The sequence below is a fragment of the Phyllostomus hastatus genome, unplaced genomic scaffold (genome assembly GCF_019186645.2).
Source record: "Phyllostomus hastatus isolate PE091 unplaced genomic scaffold, TTU_PhHast_1.1 phas_contig_40, whole genome shotgun sequence".
Classification (NCBI taxonomy): domain Eukaryota; kingdom Metazoa; phylum Chordata; class Mammalia; order Chiroptera; family Phyllostomidae; genus Phyllostomus; species Phyllostomus hastatus.
Genome location: NW_025333872.1, coordinates 74,669,109 through 74,696,046, shown reverse-complemented (window position 1 = coordinate 74,696,046; position 26,938 = coordinate 74,669,109). Strand labels below are relative to the sequence as shown.

The 26,938-nt window shown below is 38.6% G+C and overlaps 2 protein-coding genes across 4 annotated transcripts in view; one reads left to right on the top strand and one right to left on the bottom strand.

The window, feature by feature from the left end:
* MED23 (mediator complex subunit 23) overlaps positions 1 to 9,239 on the top strand; it is a 44,143-nt gene extending 34,904 nt beyond the window's left edge. For both annotated transcript variants that reach the window (XM_045843518.1, XM_045843517.1), the window contains 7 exons: positions 145 to 381; positions 1,296 to 1,461; positions 2,238 to 2,310; positions 3,279 to 3,493; positions 4,343 to 4,463; positions 7,068 to 7,199; positions 8,807 to 9,239. In XM_045843518.1, coding sequence (XP_045699474.1) covers positions 145 to 381; positions 1,296 to 1,461; positions 2,238 to 2,310; positions 3,279 to 3,493; positions 4,343 to 4,463; positions 7,068 to 7,199; positions 8,807 to 8,974 — 1,112 coding nt within the window. In that variant the 3' untranslated portion in view covers positions 8,975 to 9,239. The remainder of the gene's footprint in view (positions 1 to 144; positions 382 to 1,295; positions 1,462 to 2,237; positions 2,311 to 3,278; positions 3,494 to 4,342; positions 4,464 to 7,067; positions 7,200 to 8,806) is intronic.
* A 3,075-nt stretch (positions 9,240 to 12,314) lies between these two features.
* ARG1 (arginase 1) lies at positions 12,315 to 25,579 on the bottom strand. 2 transcript variants are annotated; one of them, XM_045843861.1, is made up of 8 exons: positions 25,422 to 25,579; positions 20,097 to 20,169; positions 16,718 to 16,892; positions 14,705 to 14,864; positions 13,573 to 13,667; positions 13,127 to 13,231; positions 12,780 to 12,916; positions 12,315 to 12,544 (listed from the first exon to the last, which is right to left on the bottom strand). In XM_045843861.1, the coding sequence occupies exons 1-8, from the start codon at positions 25,476 to 25,478 to the stop codon at positions 12,378 to 12,380; spliced, it is 969 nt and encodes a 322-aa protein (XP_045699817.1). In that variant the 5' UTR covers positions 25,479 to 25,579; the 3' UTR covers positions 12,315 to 12,377. The 2 variants fall into 2 exon arrangements, with proteins under 2 accessions (XP_045699817.1, XP_045699818.1); XM_045843862.1 differs by having other exon boundaries at positions 16,811 to 16,892.
* Positions 25,580 to 26,938: the final 1,359 nt, after the last annotated feature.

The following is a 26,938-nucleotide window of genomic DNA, read 5'->3' as shown; positions in this document are numbered from 1 at the left end:
AAATATTCATTGTCTGCAATTACCCAGCATATAAAAGTTTCATAAGCTTCTGAGCTGTTTTTTAGTAACCTCGAAAGTAGATCATGTGTTTTTCACAGTTGTCAATAACCAGATGAGAATTGTGGTGACCTGTTTTCTTGGCAGATCGTCCAGTGACTTATTTGTATAATACCCTGCACTATTATGAAAAGCACCTGAGAGATCGCACATTTCTCAAACGAAAGCTTGTCCATGCGATCATTGGCTCACTCAAGGATAATCGACCGCAGGGCTGGTGTCTCAGTGACACTTATCTGAAATGTGCAATGAACGCACGAGAAGACAATCCTTGGGTCCCAGATGACACCTACTATTGCAGATTGATTGGCAGACTAGTAGATAATATCCTTTTTATTGTGATTTTTCCAGATTTTTTAGAAATAGCTATGTATTTGTGAGAACATAGTTTTATTTTCTTTTCAAGGTAATTGTTTTTATATATTCTAAGACTTCATATTTCTTAAAGATCATTTCTGCTTTTACTGCTGGAAGGGTTTTGAAATCTTAAATTAGCAGCATCATGCCAGATGGCAGAAATTCATTCCATTAAATATTTAAAAACAGATCTTACAAGATTTGTTTCAAAGAAAATCCTATTTCTAAATAAGTGAACTGTGTATTGTAGTACATGCCTCTGTTTGCTACTGAAGAACATAGAATTTTGTTGCTTTAGTCATTGAATTTTAAAAATATTAATAGATAATAATAAAACTTATTTTCTCTCTTTTTTAGTAAAAATGGTGCTATATTGGTATTTCTATGTCTTCATATTGATTTCATGTTTTATCAGCACACTCTACTTAATATGCCTATCCACCATGCTACTGTTTACCAGACAGAGCAATTTTATAGAAATGGGCATGATTTATTTGCCTATGTGAAGGGATTCATTTCCTGAAGTAAAAGAATAACTTATTATAAAGTAACTTTCTTTTTAACTGTTCTATAACTATTCAAAGAAATAGCTATCACATGACAGTTATAAGAGCCCACCTGTTTAAGTCCAATCATCTGTATCTTGTGGTTGATCACATGGTTGCAATCAATGCATTTATCATGTCAAGCTTATTTGTATTTCATTTGTATTATTTGCCTTCTGATCTCTCAGATAAATCACTTCCTGGGGGCTTATAATCAGATAAGTTGATAATCAAATGAGATGTTTACACATGAAAATTGAAAATTGTAAAGCATTACACAGATGTGAGCCATTAATCTCAAAATAATCAAGTCGTTATTGCTTTAATTATTTGCACCGATGGCTGGCAAATCTCCCGGTCCATTTCCAAACTGTGACTGGAGGTTCAATGAGTTTCCCAATCCAGCTGCCCATGCTCTGCATGTTACTTGTGTGGAGCTCATGGCCTTAGCTGTTTCAGGCAAAGAAGTTGGAAATGCTCTTCTAAATGTTGTGCTGAAAAGGTGTGTATCCTATTGTATGAAATAAGATTCATTGTTTAGTTGTAAAGACAGTGATATTTTATTTGGAGCTGTTAGGCAAATCTGTTGTTCCAAGGTCAGTGCACATTGGATAGTAACTGTCTTCTGGTTCTAGATCTTGCCTTTATCATTTATGTGTAGTGGAATGAGCCCTGGACAGTATCAGAAAACAAGGGTTTGTTCCCACTTCTGTTCTCTATTAGGTGTTTAGCATTCAATTTAGGAATAGTTAACTTCGCAGAAAAAACAAAACAAAACAGTGTTTCAAGAGTCCTTTCTTAGCCCTGGCTGGTGTGGCTCAGTGGGTTGAGCACCAGCCTGCGAACCAAAGGGTCGACGGTTCAATTTCTAGTCAGGGCATATCCCCAGTTGGGGCACATGAGAGGCAGCCACACACTGATGTTTCTCTCCCTCTCTCCTTCCCTTCCCCTCTCTCTAAAAATAAATAAATAAAATCTTTTTTTTAAGAGTCCTTTCTTAAAGACCAACATAAAATAGGGGATAATGATTAGAGAAGAAGTATAAATAAATGGAAATAGTCTTTCAGCCCATTTGTTAAAGGAAACATCCCAAAACAAAAGCCTTAATTTGCTTTTGTATCTGTCTATTACATTTTTATTTGATAAAAATCTATTGTAGTTCTTTTGGATTAAGTCACTTATAATCCCCAAATTATATATGTTCTCAAAATAAGATCCATTGTCAACCACATAAAATTTTTCATAATTTTACATTTTTATTCTTTTCCCCACATGCAGCCAGCCTTTAGTGCCCAGAGAGAACATCACGGCGTGGATGAACGCCATCGGATTGATCATCACCGCTCTACCCGTGAGTTGAGTTGTGATTTGTCCATAGCAATGGAATGCGGCTGTTCCCTGTTTGCTGGAAGAATAGATGCCTTTATACAAAGACATCATGCAGTTAATGAAGTGTTTCATATTTTTAAAGTTTTCTTATTATTATCACTTTGAAAATCTACAGTGACTATTCTGTTTGCCTTCTGCATCAAATCCAATTCAATCTACCTGACTTTTGGGTCCCTACATCCATTGGTCCCATTTTACTAACCCAACCTCAGTTTTTAAATTAACATATCTAATTTTGACCACTTAGCATGTCATATATCTAGAGCTTTTTCTCATGCAAATAATGGTCATTGAGACATGCTTCAGGGACCTCTGATGTGTTAGGGAATAAGACGTTATGCCAGACACTTCTGCCTCTGTCAGCTTCTCTAAAGCTACTCATTCTCTGTCTGCTTCGGCCTGCTTCTTCAGGAACCCGTCCCTGACTTCTCCTCTCGTGCGAAGTCTCCGTTCTGTGACCTCCTCTTGTGTCTGGTCCGCGTAGCTGTCTGTTTTGTCTGTGAATGTCAGTAATGTTGTCTAGCCCTGTGCTCTCCAGACTTCTTTGATTATGCACCTCTATGAATCACGTTTCCCTTCCACACCTCCTATATATAAGTAGTTATATGTCTATAGCAGTACTGTCTGTAGTAAATGTAGTTAAAGTAGGTTTACTGTGGAGTATATACCAGGTACTAAATGCACAGGACAGGCGTGCATGTGGAACCCTCTGACTTACAGGCATTACTCTTCAGGTTGTTACTGGCTTATTATGAAGCCACCCAGTTTTGATTTTAAAATCTCCACTACACAGAGACATGAGCTGGATAAGTAAAAAACATTAAAGAATGAGAAAGTGCTACTATTTTAAGTGTGGGGGTGTGATAATGAATAGGGGCAGAATAGTGGGTAAGTGATATTTCTCATCAGGCTGCCCCTCTGGTTTTCAAGGAGCCATATTGGATTGTCCTTCATGATCAGATTGTGAGTGTTATCAGCAGCCCCAGCCTGACGTCTGAAACAGAGTGGGTCGGCTATCCGTTCCGCCTCTTCGATTTCACCGCTTGTCACCAGTCCTACTCCGAGATGAGCTGCAGCTACACACTGGCTCTAGCGCACGCCGTGTGGCACCATTCCAGCATCGGGCAGCTTTCCCTCATTCCCAAGTAGGTGTTACAATTTCTTAAAGAAACTCGACTTTTTTATTTTTGTTTTTGTTTTGTTTGATGACCTACACATGCGGTATATAGCTCATTCAGTAGAACAAGTTGCAAAGTAAAAGTTAAGTAGAATTTCTAGATAACTAAAAAGCCTCTTTTATTTCAGAATTGTTTGAAAAAACTTAATTTGTGTGCGCAAGTAATAACTTGGTATCTGGTTTTCCGTTACATTTTTACAGAGGCTTTTTCCAGACTATATTCCCAAAGTTGCCTTCTGAACTAAATAACTGCTATTAGCCTATTTTCTGATTATTTATCTTGACTATAAAATTGGTATTAGATTCAAAATTCTTGGGAATGGCATTTATATTAGATTGATTATTTACCTCTATCATTTAATAATTTTGTTTATTTTTAAAGATTTTATTTACTTAATTTTAGAGAGAGGGGAAGGGAGGGAAAGAAACATCAATATGCAAGAGATACATTGATCAGCTGCCTCTCACATTCCCCCAACTGGGGACCTAGCTAGCTTACAACCCAGGCATGTGCCCCGACTGGAAATCAAACAGGTGACCTTTCGGTTCCCAGGATGGCACTCAGTCCACTAAGCCATACCAGCCAGGACTCAATAATTTTATTTTTAAGAATGATTTTAAGTCTCAATTTATTTTAATAATTAAATGAAAATAAGAGCCAGTGAAAGAGGTGAGATTAACTTCAAATGTTACCAAAATTAAAAGAAATTTTTAAAAAAATTATTACGTTTTGCAAATACTGGGGTAGACTGTATTAACAAAATTCAAACAATTCAACTGATTTCAAATCACAAGAAATTTTATCTTCAAATTTTAGGTTTCTCACTGAAGTACTTCTTCCTATAGTAAAGACCGAATTCCAATTGCTTTATGTGTACCATCTTGTGGGACCATTTTTACAAAGATTTCAGCAAGAGAGAACTCGATGTATGATAGAGGTAAAATATAATCTTGGTTTTCTGTGGTAATATTAAGCTCTAAAAGATCTATTTAGGTTTCTTTCCCAGTGTTTTTCAAGCTTCATATCATAGTCATTAGCAGTGAAGTCAGTGCAGTAGAATCAAAAAGCGATGGTAGAGGACTTAGTGTGACTTAGTATGCATGCCTGTAAATGAGTTTGGTGCAGGATGTGCTGGACTGGAGATGCAGGAGGAAATACCCATCGTCAATGTTGAGAAGAAAGATAAGGATGGAGAAATGCAGTTGAGAACCTGCACTATAGTACAGAGGAATTAATTAAAATCATGGAAATGGATGAAGTCAATCACCTATAACAAGAGTGCAGAGAAAAGAAAATGGGGCAGGAATAGAACCTAAAAGTATGAGGCACCAAATAGAACTAAGAGGGTATAATGTACATAAGTTAACCCTAAATATCAGTCTTAAACCTAAGCATACCACAAAATATACCATATTTTAAAAGCTACTAACAAATATTTTTCAAAAGTACAGGTATGAATATGTGTCAGGTCAATTTTATTCATTGCTTTAAGAGAAGATTTAGAATGTATGGATTATATCTCTGCTAGGAGGGGATTGCAAAAATCCTGCTTCGTATGAACTGAGCTCGAGCGGGCAGCAACCCGCAGGCATTCCAGGAGAAAAGCAGGTGGAAGCTTAATGCGGACGGGTACAGACATTCTTGCCTGGGACTTTTAGACACTTCAGTCACATAGCTCTCAGTGCAGTGTCGACGCATTTCTTAGTTTGCATATGTGTCTTCCTTCAATAAATTACTTTGCAAATAGCTTGTTTCATTATAAAATATCATTATAAGAATGCTGTTTTACCCTTTTCAAGTTCTAACAAGGGCAGCCTGTTAGCAGCTCTTCATTGCTCATTTGACTCCTTCAGGAGCACAGAGTTTATGTTGTTTCACAGTGAATACTGAAGAAACCACGTGTTGAACCTACCTCAGCTTTAAACCAGGCACTGGTTTCAACTCCGTACACTCCCACAATGCAAGATGAACTGCAAGACAATTCAAAACAAACATCAGAGTTAAACATGTTCATTTCCTAAGCACTGCTTCTTTTTCTGATCATAATATTTATCCAAACTGGACCTCAGTTCAAACTGAACCATGAATGTAAGCATACGTGCAATGCTAAACTCGAAACAAGCAATAATGCTCACAAATACCTACACATTCATTTATTCTGTCAGCCTCTTTCAGGCTTCTAAACTAAGGCCCATTGTATCTCAAAATTTCTGTGTTTATATAATTCCCATTATTTAGGAATAACCAGAATTTGATATCGACTAACTCCTATAATGTAATATTAACTTAACCCCCAAAATCAAAGTCTAAAACCTGAACATACCATAAAATGCATTATGTTTTACAAGGATACTAGCAACTTCCTTTGAAAACTCAGATTTGAATCCAAATGATTTCAAGTATATTCATTGCTATAGAAAAGATTGTGAATCCAGGGATTCTGTCATCGACTGAGGAGAGATCGAAACAACAAGCTTCACAGGAATTAATCTCAAGAGGGCACTGACGCTTCTCTGTGGATTTCCTGTAATGAAAACATACTGAAGACTAAATTTAGGATGTTACACATGTATTTGTCTGTTCGTTTTCATAGGCTTTAGATTGCACATCATTCTGTAGGCTCTACAGGCATTGCTTACTTTGAGTATGTTTCTTCCCTTGATAAAATTCATTAGCAAAAGGCTTGTTTTATTATATCATTATCAAAAAAGGTATTTCACAGTTTACAAGTTATAAGGTTGTTTCTTAGTAGCACTCAACAAACTGTTTACTAGTCACCTCATCATGACGAACACAGAGTTTATGTTGGTTGACACTGAGTACCGGAGAAACCTGATGTTGAACCAATCTTAAATTCAACCGGAGCTCTAGTTTCAACTCTCTCCATTCCTGCCACACAGAATGAAGTGTAAAAGGGAATTCAAAACCAACATTAGAGTCAGACGTAATCATTTCCTAAGCACTACTCCTTTTTCTGATCATAGTATTAATTCAAATTGAAATTCAGGTCAAACTGAACCTTGAATGTAAGTATATCTGCTCTTCCAAACTCACAACAAGCAATAACCCTCAACAAATACACATTAGTCAGTTCTGTAGGTCTGTCTCATGCTTCCAACCTAAGGCTCACACTATCTCAAACTTTGTCTGTAAAACTTCCCATGTTTAAGTTTAAACCAAATCAGAATTTTAAGTTGAACTAAATTCTATAATCTAACAAGGATCCCTGAGATTGTGATTATCCCATACAGTGAGAAATGGTTTCCTGAAAGGGGATCATCTACCTCTTAAATTAAGAGAAATTACTAAGCTGTAGAGAGAAGTCTCACTGAAGTCCTGTGGGGGCATCTTGTGGCACTGTGGGTGCTATGGTGGTGCGGGCCCAGTCCTGTCTCCCACACACACAGAAGTTTGCGTGCTCAGTGACCATCTCCCGCAAGCATGTCCCTCTGTGCTGGTCCTGGGATGGGGTCCAGCTACATCACGCTAGATTATGGAGCCATTTTTTAATTTAAATAATTTTGTATTATTTGTTAAATAGATTGGCGTGGCATTTTATGACATGTTGCTGAATGTAGACCAGTGTAGCATGCACTTGAGTTACATGGACCCCATCTGTGACTTCCTGTATCACATGAAGTACATGTTCACTGGTGACAGCATCAAAGAGCAGGTGAGTTAGCTTCATGGTGTGTAATGACGTTTGGTTTAGACCACCTGAATGCATGGTGATAGACTTTTTTTTTTGTTTGGGTGAGTGGTTTTGTTAAGTTTTTTTCTTCTAAGGGAAAAAGGTTGATACCAGGCCCTGTTATACTACATGAGCAGATTATTCTGGATATAGTATTAAAGTAAAAGTAAACACGTGTTGTAACTTCTCACATTTCCCCTTTGACATTTGCAACAGGACATCTGAAAAAGACCTAGGGGAGTTAATTAGCAGTAATCTCATGAAGAAGAAGCAGTACAGGGCAGCTACTGGAAGACCAGATAGGTGTTGTGTTGTGAGTGAAGGAGGTCCTGCTTCTCCCCATAGTGATAAGGTGACAGACACTACGGGGACATTAGACAAATTGCAGAGTAACTTGAAGGCTGAAGCCAGGAGAGTCAGAGAGCAATTTCATAAAGGATACCTGAAGGAACTGGGAATGCTTGACTTGAATTTTAAGACTCCTGGGAATTATGTCCTCATTATTGCCATTTGCATTAGGTATTAGATCTGTTCTGTGTCACCTCAAAGGGCATGTAAACTCTGGCAAAGTTAAAGGAAGGCACATCTGACTCAACACACAAAGAGCCACTTCCTGATAGAGCTGTCTGTAAGTGGACAGGACCCCCTGAGCCACAACTGACTTTGCTATTTGTAGGAAGCAACCTTGGCTGTTTCAGAAGGGTAGAGACGTTAAACAACCTCCCCTCCATACTTAATGTTTTTTCCTTCTTTAATAGAAAGGAGAGATAGACTGATATAAAAGACAAACAAACCTATGAATCCTAGTCTACTGAAGTCTTTCCTTGCAGCCAGGGACATGGGGTGGGGAGGATGTCGACTCCCTTATCAGCAGGATTGTCAAGGAGAGTTGAGTGGGAACCAGGATAGGCATGTTTTATTTAACATATCCTTTATATTTGGGCCTGAGGCACTTGGGCACAAAGTAACTGCAGAAAGAAAACATTATTAATGGGCTAACCTTTTCCAGCAAGGTCAAAGAGCATTTGAGTAAAGCTAAGAAAACTGAAACTGCTTGATGTATTTATTTCTTTGAAGTATCTTAAATAAGAGTAGATCTGATATTATTTAGTTTGAATTCCACGTATAAATCAGAACCAAAAGAAATTAGCTTTGTAGATATGTTACAGACATATGTTATTCAAAGAACTTCAAAATATAATTGTGCTTCATGCCTCTGTGAAGATGGCACTTAACAGGATGCTCACCTGTTGTGTGTGTAAATTTCCAGTGTAAACTATGCTAGCTTTGACAGTGAAATTAATGGCTAGTTAAGTGTATGTGTTTTTGTAAATATATGCATATATACACAAATATGTGCACATGCACACATGTATACAGAATGTATGTGAAGGAGAACACATGATTTTTCTTACGTGACAGAGAAATAGTTTTATCTGCTTTTGTTAAAACACAAAATGTATGGTAAACTTCTCATCCACCCCACTCCCTAGTTTATTGTCTCAGGGTATATATAAATAACTTCTTTAAAAAATGAGAAATTAAAATTCTCTGGTTAAAATATTTGTTCATGTGTTTTCATTTTTTAGGTAGAAAAGATTATCTGTAATTTAAAACCAGCTTTAAAACTTCGTCTTCGATTTATCACACACATTAGCAAGATGGAGCCAGCTACAGTACCTCCGCAGGCCGCAAACAGTGGGTCTCCAGCGCCTCAGTCTAATCAGGTGCCCGTGTCTTTACCAGTAACTCAGTGAAGTCAGGCAGTACTGTGGTGATGTGGAAATGCATCTACCTTTGAAAGTGGACTCAGATTATTAAATCTGAACGTGCTCATGCTACGTGGTGATGCAGTAGAAGCAGTGATGTTCAGATTATTTTATTCAGTTGGCCCAAAAGTCCATTTGGTTTTTTCCTTAAGATGACTCTGGTAGTGCTTCTTTGTCTTTAACTGCATTTGAAACAGTTTTGTTAGATTGTATTGTGACAGCTGTCATCTCAGCGTGCATTTAAAAACACTTAATCAAAATGGGTGAAAATTTGTGTAGCAATTTTAATATTGAAAATGGAAGAAAATGCACAATATTTTTGGCCCATTATGCTTTATTATCTCAAGAAAGGCAAAAACACAACTGAATGCAAAAAAAGATTTGTGCAGTGTATGGAGAAGGTGCTGTGACTAAACGTGTCAAAAGTGGTTTGCAAAGTTATGTGCTGGAGATTTCTCGCTGGATGGCTGGGTAGACCAGTTGAAGTTGACAGCGATCAAACTGAGACATTAACTGAGGACAATCAACGTTATACCATGTGGGAGATAGGCCGACATACTCAAAATATCCAAACCAATAATGTTATTGGTGAAAATGAAAAGTGTGTCTTTTATTTAACGGAAAAAACCATGGAGACTTTTTGGCCAACCCAATATTTTGATTCAAATGGTGAATCTATTGACACCTTATAACTCCCACCTCCCTGTCTATACTTATGTCTCTAAGAGATCAAGTAAAGTACACGTTGTTCATGTACATAATTGTTCATTAGAGCTGCTTAGGAACATCGAGATATCTGTGATCAAGACTTTTATGAGATGCTCTCAATCTTTCTTATTCTAGCCACGGGTTTAGTTTTTATATTTTATTATTAATGTTATTCTGTCTTGAAACACATTTTTTCAAGGCACCACCCATGTAGAACAGTTATTGTCTGTCCTTTTATATGTAACTCTCTTTTGGTGTGTGTTTGGGATAAGAGATTTTTGTCATGTAAAGAACTAAAGATTTCATTGCATTGCAGGAGTAAACACAGTTTCATATTCTTTTTAAATGGCTTAAATTTTTTATCATAGATTTCCAAGTAAATAAGCTAATGTTCCTAATCGAGGTAGATTGGCAAGTTTATGCCTTTACTGTGGACTTGAACTTAACTGTATGAAATGAGTTGGAAGTGATGTAAGTAAATAACATAACTATAAATGCAGAAACAATAATTCATGTTTAAATGGGGATTCTTCAATCTCTGTTTTTAAAAACAAATTAATTGCTTTTCCAGGTTGACATTCACTTGGCAGATGATGTGATTCTTTGAATTTTTATAATCTTAACATTTTTAAATATTTATTTTTTAAATGCAGTGTACATTTCTGTTCTTTAGGGCTTATTAAATTTTGAGAAACTTAATGTCAGTTTTGGGGGAAAATTGCGTTAAGTTTGTAAAACACGTCAGAAGTAAAACCTGTTAAGTGAACAAACTGTCTGGCTGAGTACTCAGTGTGAGTGAGCGTCAGCTGTGTGCTGGGCAGGGTGCTGGCTGGGTTGTGGCAGAGAATGGGGCTCCTCCCATGAGTTGCCCAGTACACTGGTGACTGACATTGACCTAGAACTACAAGTTAGTGAAGTTTAATCAAATTTATTTCCAAGTACATCTTCCTAGAGCCTTATCTTTTTCATGGTTCATATTACTACAATCACTAAACCTTTATTTGCCATGCAAGTCCAGCTTAATATTATATAATGGTATAAGTAATTTTCCAAACTAATATTGTTAAAATTCTCCAGAGATTTTATGCTAGAAATGAATTCAAATGCTACTCTTAACATAGTCTCAATATAGTCTCAATATAGTCTTGCTACCCGAGGAATATATTGCTTTGAGATCCTGGAGTGGGAATCATTATGGCACTGGTATTATACAAATAGAATAAAGGAAATGAAAATCAATATCACTTTCTCAAGGATATTTATACACATTCCAATTTATTTATTAAAAATGCAATTTCTTCTTCTCTAGCATTAAACACTAGAACATGATATTCCCCAAATGGGCTTTTTAAAGAATTATTATTAATCAGAGACATTAATAGAAGACAGAAGCTTGGATTTGGAATGCACCTGAGGGACAAAAATGTGTTTGTATTCATTACATTCTAAAAGTTTTTGTTTGCTTGGCTGTTTTTTTCACTAGTAACTTCAAAGCGGCTCTGTCCAACGGGCCTTTCCGCAGTGGTGGAAATGCTCCTTGTCTGTGCTGTTCAATACGGTCGTCGGTCACTGCATGCACCTGTTGTGCACTTGAAATGCGGAACTGAATGTAAAATTGTGTTAAACTTTAAATAACTACATGTGGCTACTGTGTCGGACACTGTACTCTAGAGCAAGATCCAGCCTCATTGCTCTTATCTAAAAGTAATTCAGTAAAATATTTGTTTACAAAATCCATATGTCAATGGTTAGGTTTACAATTCTGGGCTGCATATGAAAAATCAGATGGTAGAAGCTCTAATATTTAATCATTTTGTTTTTCAATTACAGTTGACATACAGTATTATGGTAGTTTCAGGTGAACACCTCAGTGATTAGACATCATATAACTTACTAAGTGAAAGTCCTGATAAATCTTGCACCCATCTGACACCACACAGAGTTATTAGAGTAATATTACTACATTACTCCCTGTGCTGTAGTTTACATCCCCATGACTTTTCTGTAACAACCACGTTGTACTTCTTAATCCCTTCGCCTTTTCCACCCATGCCCCCAACACCCCTCCCATCCGGCAACCATTGAAACGTTCTCTGTGTCTGTGAGTCTGTTTCTGTAAGGCTTGTTCATTTATTTTGTTTTTTAGATTCAATTGTTGATAGGTATGTATTTACTGTTCATATTTTTTATCTTTCTTTCCTTCTTAAAGAAGACCCTTTAACTTTTCATATAACACTGCTTTGGTGGTGATGAACTCCTTTGGCTTTTCTTGTCTGGGAGGCTCTTTATCTGTCCTTTGATTCTAAATGACAGCTTTACTGGGGAGAGTAATTTTGGTTGAAGGTCCTTGTTCTTCATCACTTTGAATATTCCTTGCCATGCCCTTGTGGGATGTGTTTATTTTTAATGCCAGCAAAATTTTTTTGGAAGTTAATGTATACTTCTCTTTCTATAAATCTTTTGCCAAAATATAAGCTTTTTAAGTTGACAAAAATTTCAATGTCCAAGTCTTTCACACCAAGAAGGAATTGATGCAGTTTATACTAATTGTACAACTATTTCCTAAGGCAGAACATTTTTCTGAAATACCAGATCTGTAAGAGGATAACCGTAAGCTTAGGTAAATTTCTAGATTTGGTCATCCTGTTATTAGCTGGGAGATTTGTGTATGATGTTTCCACATTTACTTAGGTGGGTTAAGGTAGTCAATAGGCTTATGACTGCCCTCCCGAGCAGTGCCGAAACAAGCCAAGGTTACTGCTACCGCTGTGTTGACTGTCCGAGTTACTTCTTCCGGTGTCTTCCCCAGAGATGGGTTCACTTCCATTATATCTAATCCCGACAGCAGTCCTACAACAACAAATGGAAACAAGGTAATTTGTTAAGCAGTTGACATTTTACATTCAATATCTTTGAAATATTACTTAGGAGTTCAAAGAAGGGATGACCAGCTGAAACCACTTCAGTTCTTACATCATGTGATGGACGTTGTAGAAGTGTCGACTGGGGCTTGAGTTTCAGGTTGTATAAATATATATTGGCCATGTGCATATTCGCTTTTTTATTCACTCAGACGTATACCTACCTGTTTTGTAAATTTCTTCTGTAATATAGAGACCTTCTCTGTAGGTGAGCCCTCCGGGGACTGGTGTGCCAGTGGCCGGTGTGACAGACGGGTCCAGTCCGTCCACGTCAAAGCTCAGGTGAATTGGCCTTTTCTTTCTTTTAGGAGGTGGGAAAGTAACTCAGTTTAAAGTCAGTGGTTTAGTATTTAGTAGACAAATAGCATTCTCCCTTTGCTCAATGAAAAGGAACAGCCCAGTGAAGTTTCACGGTTTTACAGAAAGGCTTCCCTAATAACTTTCATTGATTCGTGTCAGTAGTGAGTTCTTTAATAACTATATTTATGTCACACACACACAAGCATCATACCTTCCTAGTAGGTAGCTGAGTGTTTCTTCCATCACCTTGCCAATTCCCAGTTTGTCTACTTCAGTCATGGAGAAGTATTTAATGCCCAGAGTTTTCAAAAGGTAGCTATGAAAAAGGAGATATTAAGATAATCTGTCATTAATATGGAGGCTGACTGGGCATCCTCTTGTTTCCTTTTAAGAAAAGATCAATGTGGTAAAATACATAAAATATTTCAAGTCTGTAAACTATGTATATATCAATATATTTTTAACAGCAAGTCAATATGAAAATTGTGAATATATACATATATGTGTATATGCATGTATACCTATAAATATATGTAGACATAGGTGTAGATATATAGACTCGGCACTTAAGATAATTTTTCCTCATAGGTTTGGCCAGCACACCTAGCATACAAAAGAACGAGAATGAAGGTAAATCACATCAAGGAATAAACTTACTGTTCCCCTGGGTCCACGTCTCTCAGGCCAATATACACAATATCTTTGGCAGATATGCAAGGCGTCACCCAGGATAATCCTGGTACATCAGGGATCTAAAATTGCAATGTTTCCATTTGGTTATATATGCTTCTCTTGAGCAAATCTTCCATTGAAAGTTAAGTACACTTGTTGGATTGCATGCATCTTCTATGTAGAACATAAATTTTTAGGAATCGTGCAAATACGAAATGAAGAAGAGAATGCCTGCCATCCCTGGTAGTGCCCTGATGGCTTTGGCCCCGCCCAGCCCCACTGTGTGGCCCAGACCTAACCCGAATCATCCGTCAGCGCTCAGCAGCGTTTGATCACGTGCACACCCATTCCAGCAGAGCCCCCTTTCCCGGGACTCTTCTATAAGAAAGTCAGTGTGCTGCCATCACTCCCAGTCCTCCACTTCTCTCTCTCAATAAGGACTTAATCCAGAAGACGGCTCAGAGGGGCTCAGGGAGATTTTTGACCAACCCTTCGGTTGCTCTTTGAATGTCCTGGAGTCAAGCCTGTTTTATCTTAGATATTTTAGAAAAGAAGTTTCTAGGGAGCAAGAAGCTCATTCTACTTATGATATAGATATGTTTAGATAACATCTCACAATGAAGATGTTAAATAATAAATCATTGTACCCTTCACTTTAAAATGCCATTTTTAAAGAGAAGAGGCCCCATGATGTGGAGGGAAGACACTTGGTAAGAGTGAGAGGCTGGCTGTATGGCAGGCAATAGAGGTCGGTATCAGGAGACCAGTTCTGGCCCTTGCCTGACTCCTGACTATGTTTGGTGATCTTGGGTGAGTTGGGTTAACCTCGGAACCTCTGCTAACTTGATTATAAAGGACTACACTGTGCCCCCCACCCCGCCAACTACAAAGGGTAGCTGAAGAATCAAAAGGAAATATATAAAGTCATTTTGTGAATTATCAAGAAAGGGAGAGGTGCAGAACCTCACCACCTTTATCCTCCAACTCTTGCTTATTGATTGCCAAGAAAACAGTTTGAGAACACCAAGGATAAGATGTGAGAGGGTTTCTTCCTTCCCTCCACCTGAACTGCTCCTAAGATTATTCTTTTGTCATAGAATACCAGCCAGCCTTTTACCTTTCCCTTTAGTTCCTTCAGGAGAAAAGACACAGGTTGTCCATGCAAGTTCCCACTTGTGGTTGTCTGTGGAGTGTTGATGTCGGTGTGAGCATCCACCCAGATGACACAGAGATCCGGGTGGACCTTGGCATGGCCAGAGATGCTTCCGATTGCCAAGCTTGGGAGGAAAAAGTTTGTGTGAATATCAGGTTTGCAGTAGCACGTACATCCTATTTCTTTTTCCTGTTCTTTACATACATCACATTATTAACTCAGTGTTTGTGCTTAATTTTTCTTTAAGTTAAAATGGCTATTTCTCATAGGTTTTTAAATCAGAGGTGCCAATTAAATAATTATAGTAACAGCGAAAGTAGAGTTTACACTTAATACTTACTAAGAAGTTATAGCTACATGGAGGTATCACTGAACCACCTTCTAATAAAATTGTAAAATTATAGTTTCTTGTTGGATTGCAAACCAAAAATAAAATATGTGTGAGAATGCTAGCCATACAAAGGATTCCTTATCATGAGACTAGTCCATTGTCAGGGTTAAATGAGGCTTGTTTTCTGCACTCTCATTTCTCTTGGTAAATGCTGAATTCTCCCAAATGAGTTCTGACAGAGTCCTTCCACTTAGGATCCAATCATTCCCATTGGGGAGCATCCCTCAAAGGCCCTACATTTCCTTCAGTCCGATTTCCCAGTGCTCACTCACCCTGTTCAACAGTGGGGTCCTCCACTTAGCTCTCTACTCCCCCTGCCCCACATTTTAGGGCCCCCTCTTTGCCAGGTCCAGAACCCTCAAAGTTCACCCCAAGCACCCCAAGCTCCAGAAAAGTTGCCTGAATGCAACAGCTAAGAATATCTTACACAAAAGTCAAAAGGTTTGGATTTGCATACAGTGCCCTTATTCTCCCATTTGTGAATGTTTTGAAGATCCTTCAGAGAATCGTGAATTTTTTTCTCACTTTTGACTGAAAGCAATCCTGCCATGATATTCAGGTATTGATTATTCAACTAGGAGTTTGTTTTCCTTTTAGGTTTCTTATGTTTTTTTGCCACTTCTAAACTGTCCACTTAAAAAATTTTTCTACTTAAAACAGAAAGTAAGCCCTAGTTCCTCACCTGCTGTTGGTGTTAGAAGCCCTAGGAACAGTCTGACTTCAGAGAAGAAAATGGGGTGAAGTAATGGACTCTTGAGCTGAGAGCCATTGTAATGTTTGTACTCTTGATCTAATAATACGTACTTCCAGTTACGTATTTTAGGAACTGGAAAGTAAGCATTCAAGAGGCTCATGCACAAAAACTATCTTGGCCATATTATTTGTAATGCTGAAAATCTGAAAATAACCTGAATGTCACACAAATGGGTATATACAATGATATAATAATTTAATGAAAAATTATGCAACAGTAAAAAAATATGCTTATATATCATGCAGTGAGATAAGGAAATTTCTGTAGATGGAGAACAAGGCAAGATCATGCACACATGCAGACAGTGTTAAAAAAATGTGTAAAAGGGAAAGACTTCAGCAGGAAGGAAAATATGCCAGATTTTCAATTCCAGTTGAAAAGCTTGTCAGGGAACTACAATTACCATTGGTTCTTTTCCTTTTATGTGTGTGTACTTCAAAAATTGTATAATTATTACTTTTATAATGGAAAACACTTTTAAGGGTTGACCTACTGGGTGGTTCCTATGATCAGTAATTAAGCACAAAAACTTGACTATGAATTTCCTCAGTGCTTATTTATTTAGAAATGTAAGCTTGTGCTGAATATGTTGCTGAAATTCATTCATATTTCATGTCCTTTCTGCTGTAATAAAGATAGCACAAGACTTCAAATAGAGGTAAGTCTCTTTCCAAAATAAAGTAGTAGCCAATAAAAAAAAAATTCAAGGGCAGAAAATGTGGTTACGCTATTGATCAGTGCTCTCCCTGCCATGTGTCCTCTCTGCACATGATTTTGGTTCTGCTTCCTGCCATCTGTGCTGGATTGCCACAGAGCTCATCCCTGAAAGCACCTGTGGTCTCCACCCAGCACCACGCTGATCCTTCCATTCTTCTTAACTTCCGCCACCACACCAGCCAGCTGCTCGTTCGCTTTCCCCACCGACCTTGGGTTCTTCACAATTTGAAATGGACTGTCGTTAGGGACATCGGCAAAGGGCAGGTCCCCATAATCTTTTACATCACATTCTATAAATAAAATCGAAAGTTGCAGGTTACTAAAAAAAAGTTTACATAAAAGCCTGTGCAAGATGATTTTAAATTTACAAAATAGGTATGTTTTCTCAAGTATAGACACAGAAAAAGTCTGAACAGACTGGAGAAGTTGTGAAGGTAGAAACCATGCCTGCTTTTGCCAGAGGACACCATCATCTCGCCCGTGCTACCCCTGCTGCCTGCTGCACACTGGGCTCTCGGGAAATACTCGGACCCATCCAGTTAGGCTATAAATACAGCAGCAGTGGGTGCCCTTCTGGTTTGGGTTTAATGGGTGATGTCGCTGTCTTTGTCTCTGTCTGGGCTCATGTACTTTCTACTTTTCTACAATAAGCATACATTTTATTTGTAATAAAGAAACATCATTTTTTAATAGTACACAAACACACATACATACACCCAGAAAAAAATACACCATTATTTTTTTATTTGCAGTCCTTGGTTTCAATCCAAGCTGTTACCTGCTGAAGCAGTTCAGCTCCCTCTTCTGTCCAGTGGTATTGTCAGAATTCGATAAGAGTACGTGATTACCGTTGATCTTAACACTTCAGCAAGCTCAAGAAATAAAGGTTCTATTATTATACTTTTTAAATAAGGTAACACAAAGTTCCTAAGGACCTGGGTGCACTTCCTAAGGGGCCCTGCATTAGGCCTCAAGATACAAAGCTTCATATAAAACCACGATATGGACTCAGTTCAGTGTTCCCAAGTAAATGGTCGTTGTGCACTGTACTTACTTGTGTCTGTGCGTGTCCATGATTCAGTACCACCATCAAGAGATTTAACTTGAAATCAAATGTGACCGAATTATGCTTGTTTCCTGATGAACTGGGTCAATTCATTTACCCAGGACTTCTGTTCTCTACTGGGTTCTCTCTCTTTCAATTTGTGAAATAAACTTCTTATTTACTAAAATGTATTTATTTGAAGTGTACTGGTCAATGATTTTTAGGAATATCTACAGTCTTTCAGCCACCACCACAATGAAGATTTAGAAAGATTCCTCTACCCACCCCTACACGCCCTCCCAGCCCTTTGCAGTCCAAAAATTGCCCATCTTCTTTACAAAGTGGTTGTATCATTATACATTCTCATCAAATACCCGAGGGCTCCAGGTGGTCCGTATCCTCACCAACACTTCATCAGTGTTTTATATGTAAAGATGACATTTACTTTTGCTATACTTTTAAAATACAAAGTGTTTTTCATTTGGATGCTCACATATGCAAATAGGATATGTACGTAATAGTAATAGTACATATCAGTATTATTAGTGTTTTTTTGTTTATACTTCCCATGTTTATTAATAGCAGTGGTGTAACTTAATACTCCCTTATTATTTCTGATATTACAGTGGATGTCCATAGGCATATTTTCAGAGAGCTTAGGTCTCCTCTTAAAGAAAAATAAGTATCAGTTCTTACAACAACCAAAGAACTGCTCCAGCTGGTGGAAGGAAGTGCTGGGAGAGACAGGCAGAAACTTGAAGAAAATAAAGTTTTGATTTAATAGACCATTCTGATGTTTGTGGTAGGTATTTTTGGATGTAGCTAGCCATCTACAAAAAGTTCTAACTTTGCTCTTCAACTATATGGAAAGACATGGAATTTGACATAGCCATCCTGGCCTAATGGTGGAGCTGTTGAAAGTTCCATAGGTTATTGCCTCCCCACCTGATCCTGACTCAGAGGCTTAGATCCATCCCACTCCCAATTCTTTCAAGTGGCCCAGTTTTCAAAATCAACTGAAAGGACAAGAAAGCTCCTTTTAGACTGACCTTTTTTTTACCAGAGCTAGCTATCTCTTTCCTTGAGTCCATCAGGCATAATTAACTGTTCCTTCTCTGAGTCTAGTCTCTATTCTTAGGACTAGAGAGATTATAAAAGCATCCCCCACACAGGTGTTTTAAGAACTTATACAAACAGGTCATTCGAGATCCAAGTGCCTGGACAATGAACCCAAAGTTAATAGCAGAACAAACCGAAGACTGCATAATCAGCCAGAAACCTCTTAATTTACAACTAACTGCCAGGACTACCCAGTGGCACCTCCTGTTCCTTTATCACCCAATAAAAACTCATAGTCCCAACATTTCACTGCTGGTCTATCTCTTCATACCAGCCCCTTTCCTTTCTTGGAAAGTGAATAAAACTTTACTCTGCCTTTTCTTCTTTTTGTGTATTCTTTCATAGCGCATGGCACCAACCACCCTAACACCAATGACAGAAGGGTGGGATCCAAGGAAGCCTGTTGATGCAACAAGCCACCCAGTTCACGGGGTCTGAGTGGCAAATGTTTTGGGAAAGCCTTGAGACTCTGAGCAACTACCCTGCTTTCCTCCTTCTTCTCTCTCACAGAGCTGGGAAGGTTGGGGTGCTCCGTTCTTCCTGCATACAACTCCTCAATGCTTCTTTTACAAACCAGGCCATAGAAATCTGGTTCCCCATCTGATCCATTGGAGGAGTACACTTTCTGGTCCGAACTTGACCTACCTAAAGCCTGCTGCTTCTCCATTGCACTAAGTCCCCACGAAGGAAAATGGTGTTGTCAAACAGACTCGGTATTATTACTGTTTTATCTCCTCTTACAAATAGGGCTCCTCTTGATAGTAGTGTGTTTCCTGCTGCCCCTTACCTTTTTCCTTTTCAACCCCCTCAATTCCCCTACCACCCACCCCAACTCCAGCTCTTAAACACACATTCTCTTACACAGCAGTCTGGCTGGAAAGACAAAATATCTGCATAAATAAACAATACCAATTGCTCATTTTCCGCATATGCTGCTTTTTTGAATAGGGTGTCTATCCAGGGTTATAGCCAGAGCTGCAGTTCTGTGGTACAGCTCTCATTCCAGACACACCCTCGAGTCACCAAGAGCCCGCTCCTCCCTTCGGAGTGGGAAAGACATCAAGCTGATCATCTTTCAACTTAAAAATGACCTTGCCCTGACTGGCATGGCTCAGCTGGTTGAGCGTCATCCCATTAATAGAAGGACTGCCAGTTTGATTTCCAGTTAGGGCACATGCCTGGGTTGCCCGCTGGTCACCAGTTGGGTCATGTGTGAGAGACAGCTGGTAGATGATGCATCTCTCACACATCAATGTTTCTCTCCCTCTTTTTCTCCCTTCCTTCCCCTCCCACTAAAAAAATAAATAAATAAGGTCTTTTTAAAAATTACCTTGTTCTTTAAGTTTCTCAAGCAGGCCAGCTTTTCTCAATACCTTAGGGCCTTCTTCCACTCCTCCTCGTGGCTGAACAATTAAAAAAATTAAGTAATTCAGGCATCATCTTAATCATCAGATGCACACAAATAGGAAACTCTTAATTATTTAATCAGTTGAATTGTAACTTACCATTTATTGAGTTCTTGAGAGCCAGAAATTTACATAATATTCTCATTTAATTAACAACACAAGGTAGATTGGATTACTCTCATGTCAGATATGAGCATCTAAAATCAGAAAGTTTATACAATTTTCCTACAGGCACGCAGCTGACAAGTGGTAGAGCCTTAGGACCTTACCCAGGTCCTCTGGATTCCAAAACCTTCACCTCCTCTTCGCATCATGCATGTTACCCACATAATAAATGTTCGTTTTGTGCAAAAGTGCTCTGATAGATGGAGATACAATTATTAAAAGGGGTTTGTGTCTTTAAGTAACTCACAAGCTAACTGGACATTTGGATATTTAACCTCAGTGATGGTACTGGGAGATTTGCTTTAACCCGAAAACTGTACGAGATGTCATAACAACAATGACAGGATGCTCTTAACTCTGCCAGACCCAGCGGGTATTGGGTGGAGCAGATGACATTTCAGTTTAGTGTTGCAACACAAGTTCAGGACAATGGATGGGGTGATGGAGAAACTTTGTAAACAGGGAAATGGCTTGAGTAAAGGCATTTGAAAAAATGTGGCATGGGAGAGACCTACATGCAGGTCCCCACAGCAGTGAGGTGGAGGTGTTGGGGACAAAGCAGTCAACAAGGAAAACTCACCTGGGAGCTGGCTGAAACCACAAAGACAACCTGATATTTCAACTTTTGACCTCCTTAATAAACACAGTGAACAAGAATCCCACCCTTGCTGTTTTACACCACGTAAGCTAACCTGCCTTCTCTTGGCAATAAACCTTATCCAGGGTTCTGGTAGATTAGCGATCTAAAGAAACAGCTCTTTTATGTATCTCTCTGATTCTAATTTCCAACAAGACTTTCACATACAAAGTTATTTCCTATTGTCAGAGGAGAAGAGGTGCCAAAAGACATGTGTTTGTCCGTGGGATTGGCTGTGGCACCAAACCAAGCGATATTTCTTCCCAATTCAAATTAGCAGATGACCGGCCCTGGCTGCAAAAAAAATCCCCAGTTCAGGAAACCCGTGCACTTTGCCCTACACAGAGGGGCTTCCTGACACTCTTCTATCCCGTTCCCTCCTCACCGGGCCTGGCTCTCCCCACCCCCCACTCCAATCAAGGAAGCAGAAGTTCTCATTCTTTACAGCCCCATAGAATGCTGCTTGACTCAAATCCTGCCTTTGGTTTTGTGTTAGATTTTGGTCCAAGTTTCTTTAAACTGACACTTAGTAGATGCACAAAAGTTGTCAGTTTGATAAAATTCCATGACCTTTCACCCTCTCCCTAAAAAACTTTAGAACGAATCTTATGGGCCCCTTTGCAAACACAGTATTTGCCCTAACACAGTCACTGAATTTTTCCAGAGTGACCCTTGCTGACATTCTTTTTTATTTCTTTGATTCCAGTTGCATCTCATATCAGTTCTTTCTTATTGCTTCGTTTATATTCCCTAGAGGGGGTATCATCAGCCTAAGGCCTTCTGCTGAGGTCCAGGGGCCAGAGCATGTTCATGCAGTTCCTCCTTCCCTCCCTCCCTTCCTTCCTTCTCCCTTGCTCCTTTTATTTTGTCAGTTATTTTAATTCCATCTTTGCTAGAACCTAACCAAAAATAAGTGAGCATATTGGGGATTTTGCTATTAACTGCAGCATTACAAGAACCACTTCTATGACAGCAAAATGTGGTGGGCACACAATGCAATACACAGATCAGGTATCTTAGAAATGCACACTCAACACCTGTGTGACCTTATTAACCAATGTAACCCCAATAAATATAATAAATAAATAAACAGAATATAGTGTAAAAATGGGAGCCCTACTGTGCTCTAGGTATACATAAGGATAGGGGTTCTAAGCATGTGGTCCTGGATGAGCATAAGGTGGTTTGTGAAACACCTGATTATTTGCTATATAATATATATATATATATTTGCCATATATATATATATATATATATATATATATATATATAAAAGAGGGAAACATTTCTGTGTCAGCAAAATGTCCCTGTGTTCTGGGAAAGGCCTTTGGAGGATTTGCAAGGAAAGTGAAGCAGTATTTACTGACCGTCCAAATGCGGTTGGGTCTGTAACCTCTGACCTGCCCTATTGGGTTTTGCAATAAGAAGCCAGAGTGCAAAGCAAGAGTTCAAAGCTAAGAAGAGTACAACACTGCCTGGGTGAGCAAAGAGAAAGTTCTGAGAAGCCTGCAGAAAATTCCATGTAAAACAACCACCATGACAGAATAACCTTAGGAGTGTCAATTCACACTTGTCTTAATTTGCTTTTTTTTTCCTTCCTCTTTACAGACAGATATAGGTTGAAGTATATGGTATCTGTAATCTTAGTATATTTACCAGAATGAGTGTGACCAGGTAGAAAAAAAAAGAATTTATTTCAATGTTACTGTCATGTTTTGGCAGTCTGGGAGTTTCTGAAACCTGTTAATTAGTCCTTTCAACATTACCAACTTACAGCCAGATTTTCTTTCTTTCACTTTTCTTTTTCCTGCCTCAAAGAGAGGTACACAAAGGATTCTTTAGTCCATGGACTAATACTTTTATAGAATTACTAAAGCTCTTAAAAGTATGAATCATTCACACAGTTGCATAAAGCAATCACATATAGGTTATTTAAATTAAAAGAATGCTGAGGGTTGATGCCAATCTATGAAATTGTTCTAGGCATTAATTATATAACTAAATAAATGTGCTTTCTTAAAATTTTTTCTCTACATATAGACACAGTAGCACTAAAAACAATGAGAACATGGACATCTAAAAAACAAGCTAAAGTGCAGAAATAGCCTATTTCCATTCAAATAAAAATATTTCTTTTCTAAAAGGATGAGGAAAAATTATTTTTTGTTTTTTATAAAAAAAATGTAGTTAATTTACTCTGGATTTTAAAAGACCCAAGTTCCAGTCCCAGCTGCACCACCCTACCAGCCAATCAATGTGGCCTTGGCTGTTACATCACATTTCTATGCCTCGGTTTCCTCACCTATACAGGGAAGACCATGAGTGTGACCGACTCATGGCACCACTGTGAGAATCAAATTAGATGATGCTCATTAAGAACTTGGCTACTATACCAGACACAGGGTAAGCACTCAAAAATGCTATTTTTTATCATTTAAAAAAATTAATGTGTTTTAAAAATAAAATTGAAATGAGGAGTAAAATATTTTACATGGAGTGTTTTTGTTTCAAAAGCAAGTTTACTATGGTTAATTTTTACTTCCTCCACTTTTGTGGGTTTCTCCTGTTAAGAACAGACAACACTCACACATAACCTCACTTGGCAAAGGAGAGATTAAAGCAAGTGCAGCAGCTACTGTAAACTAGAGCCATGAAAATATATACAGTCTATGGAGCTGAGTCATTAAGGAAGAAACGGAGCCACATTAGTGAGGACAAAAGTATAAGCAGCAGATGCGTGTTTCTACCTTTGCATTCTAATGAGGGCTGGGTCATATTTCTTTAGTAAACTTAAAATATGGGCTTCCTATATGACTGAGCTTAATATTCTATTACTTCAGTATTTTATTTATTTATTTATTTATTTATTTATTTATTTATTTATTTTTAGAGAGGAAAGGGAGGGAGAAAGAAAGAGAGAGAGAAACACCAATGTGCAGTTGCTGGGGGTCATGGCCTGCAACCCAGGCATGTACCCTGACTGGGAATCGAACCTGCGACACTTTGGTTCGCAGCCCGCACTCAGTCCACTGAGCTACGCCAGCCAGGGAGTATTTTATTTATTGATTTTAGAGAGAGAGGAGGGAGAGAGAGAGAGAGAGAGAGTTGTTTTGTTTCACATATTTATGCATTCATTGGTTGATTCTTGTATGCACCCTGCCTGGGGATTGAACCTACAGCCTTGATGTATAGGGACAATGCTCTGGACAACTGAGCTACTTGCCAGGGCAATATTTTATTCTAATAAGAAATTATCTCAGTGGAATAAGGAAATAAAACCCCCAAACTTAATTTCTAGAAAACAGGGTGGTGAAGAGACATTTCAAAGTAGTTTGAGCCCCTTGCTGGGGGAAAAGGCAGCAAGGCAAAATACTGCTGAAACAGAAACCATATAAGTTACTTCTTTGAAAAACCTCTCTCTGTGTCAGATCTGTGGAATTCTGCTGTCTAAGCCTGGTAAGCACAATATTTGGCACTGATACCAGGCCCTCTAAGGGTGGTGGGGCGCACCACCCCTTAGAGTGCCCATTTTCAAGGGGAGAAGGCTCTCAAAACCTCTGGAGGTGTTAAGGAAGAAAAGTGGGCCGTGTTCCCCACAGGATTTTAGACTTCTCACTCTTGGTGAAAAGGATGCACTAAAGCAGCTTCGTTCACCTTAATTGTGAAAAATAGATCTCCACAGTGCTAGTAAATAGTACCCACAGAGAGGATTTCTTTTCCAAAGAACTTTATGCATTTAAATGAAAGTTAGCATTAATTATCTTTACTTTGCAAGATGAAAAAATAACAGGCAGTAAAAAAGACTTTTTTCAAGATGTCAGAAGATGAGTTTCAACTTAATTTTTAGCCCCTGAAAGAATGTGTGTAGTATTAATTTATCTGGTCCACAAACGACAAATGAATGGATTAATAATGCCTTAGTCATATCAAGGTTCACTGGGTATGTTTGGTGTCATACCTAAAGCAGAAAAATGTCTTCCCCAAGATAGAGCTGTTCTAAGACTTTTCCATCCCTATCTTAATAATAACCAATGATGTACGTACTGCAAAACCTTTTGCTTCTCACACTTCCCAGGAAACGCTGACCCCAACCAACAAGTCAGCTGCTCTATTCTGGGGCTTGGTGGGGGCCCGGGAAGAAAAACACACGCCAGGGTCCCCGGCAGTGAGCATTTGAGCAATGCTCCACTCAGGAAGCAGGCTAAAAATGTAAGGGAAATTTAGTAGATTCAAATAAAATCGTCTGTGGCTGAGATTAGAAGCCACTAGTATAAGTGGGTTTGTGAGCATAATTGTGCAGTGTTTCAAAATGGTGAGACAATGTTAAACTGTATACTATCTCAGGGCCAGCTTGAACTTCACTAAGCAGACAATAATACCTTACTAATTTTTAAGACTGAAAATTGCCAATAAATTCCAGCGATTCACAGCCAGGCTTTTTACTCACCTGTCCCTTTGAGAAAGGAGCTCCGACAATCCCTATGGATTTTGACTTAGAACTCATGCTCTGGTGTTTCTCGTCACTGCACCCGAGTTCTCCAGCCAGTCACCACTCTCTGCAGCCCTCAATGACAGAAGGCACATACTTTTTCCCACTTATAATTGGGTTGGATCTGTTTACTTTATTCTAATGGGGAAGATGGGCTCCACCTACTGAACCAAAGAATGATAGTGCACTGGAAGTCTCACAAGTTCATGTGTGGAGTAACCATAAATCCTCCAAGTGCAGGCAGGACCTCAGGTTAAGTGAGATTATCATGTCACCAGTTCACAGCCATCTGGTTAGTCATCTAGGGTAATGCCTTCTTTAATCACAATCTTTATTTCCCAATCTTAACAATCATTTCTAATCATAATCAATTCATCACTATCCCATGAACAGTGCCATCATCCTAGTTGTGCCAACTCGGGGAAGGGCATGTACTTCCTCAAGGCTTTTGAGCCCTCCTGTGTCAGAAAGGGCTGGGACTGGCAAGATGATTGCTCACATGCCTTCAAGCCCTACAACCCTGAGTTCAGGTTTCACATGCCGGGGTTAATGGTTAAACAATGAGACACACATTATCCATTAGTAAGGTACAGTCTCAGAGAAAACATACCACTTTCTTTTCTGCTTGTTACTTACAGAAAATCTTAATTACTTCATTAATAACCCAGAGGTGTTACCATACTAATTTGTAAATACAGTGCGTAGAGAAACAGTTTTCAGACTCATAACACATAATCAAGACAGAGAAGTAAAAGCAGCCAACACTGATTTTTTATCATGTGCCAGATGCTGTTCTGTCCTATTATCTCATTGAATCCTTATGCCAACTTTATGTCAAGTCTCCTCTTTAGTGCCATTTCACTGATGAAGAAACTGAAGCTCAGAGAGGTTGCCAAATGTCACACACAGATTACAGAGGAAGAGCTATGATTCACTCTTAAGCATTCTGGATCCACCTAATCTCTGGGCTTTACAGTCAGAACACAAGCTATGTATCAAACATCCATGCCCATCAAATTTGTGAGGGAAGTTATTTATTGTCATTCAAAAGTATGGATTTAGAAGAAATGCACCAAATTTTTTTTTCAAATTTAAAATGACATGATTGTAATTTAGCAGGAAAATTCACTTAGTAGAAACAGATTTCTTTTTCCTATTGGTGGGAGAGAACATTGTGGAGTATTCAAATTCTGTGAGGGCAGAGAATTTTGTCTTTTGTATTCCCAGGACTTAGAACAATGCTGATATGTGATAGACACTCAATAAGTATTTATAGAATGTGTGAATGAGAAAACCAAGGTCTCACTGGTCCATTTTATTTTAATAGTTAAATTATTTTTATGTATTGATTTTATGGAGTGTTGGAGGCCGTCCAACAACTGACCCTTGACACAGTCGGGACGGATGAGACGCGTCTGCACAGCAGAAGTGGCTGTGGCCGGGTCTCCTGTCTATCTCTTCCCGTATGCTTGTCC

Excerpts from the sequence above, each read along its gene's own strand:
- ARG1 (XM_045843861.1), bottom strand. The coding sequence starts at position 25,478 with ATGAGTTCTAAGTCAAAATCCATAGGGATTGTCGGAGCTCCTTTCTCA. Across the intron at positions 20,170-25,421 it reads CTCCTTTCTCAAAGGGACAG|CCACGAGGAGGAGTGGAAGA; the intron begins GTGAGTAAAAAG and ends TTAATTGTTCAG. Across the intron at positions 13,668-14,704 it reads TGAAGGAACTAAAGGGAAAG|ATCCCTGATGTACCAGGATT; the intron begins GTAAAAGGCTGG and ends TTGCAATTTTAG.